General features: G+C 38.1%; 1 protein-coding gene across 1 annotated transcript in view; it reads left to right on the plus strand.

Moving 5' to 3' along the window:
• Nucleotides 1–5,612, plus strand: part of LOC106059212 (putative protocadherin beta-18) — a 72,609-nt gene extending 66,997 nt beyond the window's left edge. The window contains exons 9-10 of the mRNA XM_056036295.1: nt 1,187–1,319; nt 2,256–5,612. Of these exons, the coding sequence (XP_055892270.1) occupies nt 1,187–1,319; nt 2,256–2,728 (606 nt within the window). The 3' untranslated portion in view covers nt 2,729–5,612. The remainder of the gene's footprint in view (nt 1–1,186; nt 1,320–2,255) is intronic.
• The last annotated feature ends 388 nt before the right edge of the window (nt 5,613–6,000 follow it).

Raw genomic sequence — 6,000 nt, forward strand, 5'->3', positions numbered from 1 at the left:
ATTTTCTTTGGCTAATTAGTCACTGGTATGTCCGTTCCAGGAAAAGTTTACAGATGCGACCAGTTAGCACAATAAACCATTGAACTGTTTAGGCTAACCTCCCCTTGTGTGTGTCCAGATTTATCTCACGAATCCAAACACTTGCTGTGGGTTATCTCATCTTGTCCTAGTACAAGTTGTTCACGCGAAAGTGAGGTTCGTTTAGTCTCTACATTGCAAGTCTTCAGAAAAGGAAAGATTACAGAAACAATAGTTTGCTAGCAAAAGTCATCGAAAGTATATCTTACTTATCTCGCTTTGTTTTGAATGTATTTGTCATTGAAAGTATATCTTATCTCGCTTTGTCAATTATAGTCAAACTGAATTACCATTTGATTGCATCAATAAAAATTATCTTATCTTATCTTATCTTGTTTGAACGTATGTCATTAAATGTAAATCTTAGCTATCTCGCTTGGTTTCTTTTTAATTTTGAACAGTTTATAACAAAGATTTTAAGTTCTCGAGATAAGACGATAGATTTATCTTCTGACCAACGATGAAGAATTAAACATTAATTTAAATTCTGAAATATATTGCCAGATAAGAAGCTCATGGATTTGATTCGGCATATATCAGCTCCGTGTCACGGCGCTTACCCCCCCCCCCCCTTACCTTTCCCACCTCAAAACTTTTGCCCACAGTGCTTTATGAAACAGCTGATGTGTCATTGAAATTTTACTGTGGCCCTTAGCAGGCTTATTGCAAACCGAAAATGTTGGACACCACTAACGTGGTAGAATATGAACAAATGTAGTTCCATCATTGTAGTACTATAGTTGTTTATTATATATATATATAGACAGAGAGATCTTGTATATTTACATTAGGTTTAGATGCATACTCAGGTTCCCCATCCTTGTTTTCATCTATAATTATTTGCATATCATGTTTGTATAATTATATCGCTGTCATATCGCTCTTCTGTATCTCCTATAGTCTCTCTTACCTCCTCCTCTTTCTCTCTCTCTCTCTCTCTGTTTCTATCTTTCTTAATCCCTACTCATTCCCACAGTTCAAGATCTGACAGCCTCATTCGTACTTGCATTCATCTATCTCTCATTCCATCTCCCACCCCCTCCTCCACACACCCCTCCCCATGTTCTCTTTATGTCATCCTTTTCCTCTTTCTCTATTCCGCACACAGTGTCTCATGCACAGCGCCACTGGGGATGACGTCACCAGCGATGGATCCGGGGAGAGCACCACGTGCGACAGTGGGCGTGGCGGAAGCGAGGAAGATAACGGAAGCCATGGAAGGGCGTCGCCCGTTAATAAAGGTAATCAATAATGTCAAATTTGGCTCCTGGCTGCGTGCTGAGATGTTTCTGCCGGCCACTCTGTCCTAAGGTCACTTCGCGCTCTCTCTCTTTCTTCAATCCTCTGCCATTTTTTTCCCTGCGTCCCTTCTGCTCATTTTATTTTGTTTTGTAGATTAGTGCTTTCCCTTGGGAAGCGTAATTTGATTAATACAGACATTAGAGTGAGATGACTGTTATATTAAACACTCGTTTAGCGCTCGTTCTGAGTGACATCTGCTCACTTTTAGTTTATCTCTAGCTATCTTTCGGTTGAACTCGTTTGTTTTCCTTCTGAGTGCATGAGTGCGCGAGGAACAATAGCGGTACTTTCAAGACTTCTCTTTAAGATGACATACGACACACACTTTCTGAAGATAGCGGTACTTTAAAGACTTCTCTTTAAGATGACATACACTTTCTTTCTTTTTTAGATTACAAGCAGCATTTATAAACTTCTGTCTTGACTTTTTTATTAAAAAGATTAAAAACAAAATCAGATGAAGTGACTGACCAATGTGTGGTATTCGTTACTATGGTCCCTGGTTCAAACCCTGGCGGCTGCCATCCCCCATCTGTCATGCGGGAGCTTTGGGCTTGGATGTAATCATATTTAAGTCTTAAGGAACATCTAAAACATTTGCAACAGAAAACAGATTTGGTTTTTGAGATCACATTTTATGCTGCGTTTGAAACCAAACAAAATAGTAGGCTACTAAACATCAGCAACGAATGATAACATCTCAATATTTGTTAATGGACTAATAAACATGTCATTTGTCATCAATAGATTTGGATCTAGCTCAATAAAATTTACATTCATTGAAAGTTTAGCAAGTTATGAAAAAAAAATATTATTAAGACAATATCTAGAATTAAAAGTAACAACAACTCAGACTGTTTCTCGTCTTATTTCAGATGTGTCTAGCTTCAACAATCTTAACAATCCCCCAAGACCGCTGAGACAATCCTTTGGACAAAGAGTCCCAAACATTCCAAGGTCCGGCTTCCCTCTCATGACCATCAGGCAGCATAGCAACTCTTCATCGGACGCCAAGTCTCCCACGGGCTCCATGCGATCCTTCAGCGCCCCTCCAGTGAAGCATGTCTCCTTTCGGGACGACTTCCGTCAAGATTGGTCAGACCTGCCGCTCCGAGGACCCATCTCTCGACCGAGTGAGGACACCAAATGGGGCTCCACCTTCGGTGTCGATCTGAACCGGTCGAATATCCGAGGCCAAGGCGGGGAGCTCAACCTGATCCTCGACCACAGCTTCGACACAGCCGACGACGGTAACAGCACCACTACCAGCGGGAGCTACACGGTAGATGACCTGTCACCTCGCGGCATCAACCTTCACAATTACCTTCCGGAACAGGCAGCAGTTTGACGTCACAAGCAGGCCTTTAGCATTATATACTAAAACAATTCATTCAAACTACATCCAAGAGGACTACAACGCTCTGGAAAATAGTTCCAATTAAATGCGAAACCAAGGTTTTACTTGGAGAGGGTCTTGCAGAATCGTAAAGGTTGCGTAACTAATGAACCGGGAAAGGTTAACGCTACGTACAGCCGTAGTACATTGGCTTCAAGACAAAATTTCCCGGTCCGGGAATCCTGCTTTTCCTTGATTACGTCCGTATACATGTTTACTGACATATCTACGACTCCAGTATGTGGCGAAACCTTTGACCTCCCGCTAGACTGCTGGGCAGGAAGTAAGATTTAAAAAAAAGAAGGAAAAAAAAGTGTACACAATACCATCTGCAGCCACTCTTTTACCGACTCGGATATTTAGTAAACAACTCGCGCATATCGACAGATCTGGCCCCAGGTCTGAAACCCTCTCTGGCCATCTCTTCTAACATCTGTAACGGAAGAAACAAAAGTCGCGTAGAAGTTTCTTTTGTGTGCACAAAAATTGTGCGAGTTTGTTGCTTTTTAATATTTCCAAAACAATGTTTGGCTTTTTCAGTGTAAGGCAAGATAGTGCAGGTAACGAATGAAGAATTGATTCTCTTTTGAGATAGGTGAAAGTTAGAGATTACAGACAGATGTAAATAATGTTTATACAAAATACTGATAGTTCGTTAGCGGAGCAGAACTGTGAAGACATTGAGCTTATTATTTATAGACTTCTTTGCAATAGGTTTCTTTTTGATTGAAGTTTTAACACTTACCAACAAATTTGAAAGAACTTAAAAAACTTGGACTACCGATGGAGTTATTTAAATATCAGAATGTATATGAGCTGCTAAATGTTGCGTTTAGGAAAACATTGACTTTGAGTAGGCGTTAAGCAAGTTTTGACTCATGTTAGACAAATATATTTAGCAATATGGACGAAATTTGAGCCTTCAGATGCAATATGCCTGAAGTGTTTACATGTGTAAAATATATTTAGATGTCTTCTGTTAGTAGCTAAGGTTTCTTTTAAGTAGTTCTTACTGTGCCTAGTTCAATTTTAAATAAATAACGCGAGCAAAAAGAAATATATGCAACATCTGAAGATGTACAGCTAAAAAAAACAAAACCTGCCCATACGATGTTTGCCTTTACTTTTCGTGTTAAACAGACAAGTGAAATTAATAGTTCCTTTTAAACAGAAGTGTAAAATGGTATTAGGGTAAGACGTACATGTCTCTTTTACATACCATCCAATCGATGGAATGGCTTCAAACTCTACCAAGACTTCTTATATTCCTTTGTATGTTATCATTGTGAAATATGTGGAATTCTACATTCTTGCAAATCTAACGCAATTTTAATGTTCAGTTACATTTCTTTAGCAATATGAATTTACTAACAAAGAAATAACCAAACATGAGTAAATAAATAAATAATAAATGTTGAAATGTAACAAATTGTAAATTACTCTGTATATTTGAATTTTTATGTTCTGGTTGAGAAATGTTTGATATGTCATGAGCTCGCCTGGAGTCTGCTTGTTTTTTTGTATTTATTTATCTCCCTTGTTTGTATCTCATCATTGCTAAAGTTAGCGATATGAAAGAAAATGTTGACACCTTAGGAAAAAGGGCAAAGTTCATGGAGAGTTTAGGTACACATTTCTCATCTTGTTTTTTTTGTTCTCTTAATCATTGTTGTATTGTAAATAGTTATTTATATTGAAGATCTGGATGACCAGGTCTGGACTAGTCTACGTCACATGAGTTGTGTTTGCAGCAGGTCGTGTTCGCTATATTTGAATTCCAAAACTAAATGCTGAGGTATTAGCACAGTAGAGACATGAAGATCTAGCCAAGTCAAAATACACGCGTTCTATATAAAAGTAAAACTCATTTTCTTTGCTGATACATTTATTTATCTCTTTCAATAAAGATCTACAATGTTCTAAATGTCTATAGAAATGTTTATATTAACAAAACATACCCCTCAGCAGTGCCGGCCTTAAGCCACTGCAACCTATGCGGTCGCAGTGGGCCCCGCAATTTTATAGGGCCCGCGCTAATTCTATGAGTAAATTATTAAATTAAACCATTATAACTTATATATAATAGCAGGGTTTCCGCTGCCTCTTGATTTTACAGGGTCTTCTGTAATTGCAAAATATAAGAAAAAGTCTAGGAAATCTGAAATTATTAAAATCTCCTGAAAATAGACAAACATTTTAATTTTGGGGTGTCAATCGATAGAAAAAAAAAACGGCATTGTCAGCTTTCATTTAATAAACTTTTATTACTAAGACGAATGTATTTTCTAATACAAAATCTTAATTTTAACGTTATGCTTATTCTTATCAAGACTGGTCCACGCGCCATTCATTTCGAATAGGGCCCTGCAATTGTTAGAGCCGGCCCTGCCCCTCAGTCAGTACGTTTCATAATTACCTTTAATTTCACGGTGTAGAATCTAATGAAGAGCAAGGTTCTTTTCTAGAACTTCCAAATGAGTTGAAAAAAAAAATATTTCTGTGGATTTATTTCGAACACCACGATATATTCGAATTGTAATATTTAGACAAATGAATTGTAAGATATGTGTACTAACATGTATGTGCCTGCATGACAGTGTGTTGGTTTACTCGGAGACTCTGTATACTGAGACTTGCTATTGTGTATTCATTTTGTTTTATGTTTATTACATTTAATGTAAAACTGATGTGCAAGTGTGTGTGTGTGTGTGTTACATGTGTGACTTGATGTGTACATATTTATGAACCAATGTTTGAAAACCACTGATGACAAAACAGTATGACCAGTATTAATAAAGTATATTAACAATATAACAAATCGAGTTATATTTCTCTTACAGTTATCACCACGTGACTCTACTTGTCTTGTTCACTAAATCTATTTATGGTCTCCTCCAGTTATGATGCTACTATGGATCACATTATAGACATGGGATGAGATCCTAGGCATTATAAGATAAGGAGTCAGAGCAAAGTTACCTAAACAGCAGCTTCCCCTCTTTCTGTGCAGCTGATTTGTCGAAAGGAGCGGTAGGTGCAGAAGCAGTTAGGCATCAGAAGATTCTGCTAGACGCAGTTAGTGTGTAGCACTGTATAGCACAAGATAGAGTGTAGCACTGTATAGCACAAGCTCCTGATTTGTCCTCAGTGTTGACACCGGAAGCCTTTCCGGTATTTAGTTGTAGCCGCAAGGCCACAGAGGTTTGAATTGGGTTATGAGTTGT

Source organism: Biomphalaria glabrata, chromosome 7 (assembly GCF_947242115.1).
Source record: "Biomphalaria glabrata chromosome 7, xgBioGlab47.1, whole genome shotgun sequence".
In the NCBI taxonomy this organism is placed as follows: Eukaryota; Metazoa; Mollusca; class Gastropoda; family Planorbidae; genus Biomphalaria; species Biomphalaria glabrata.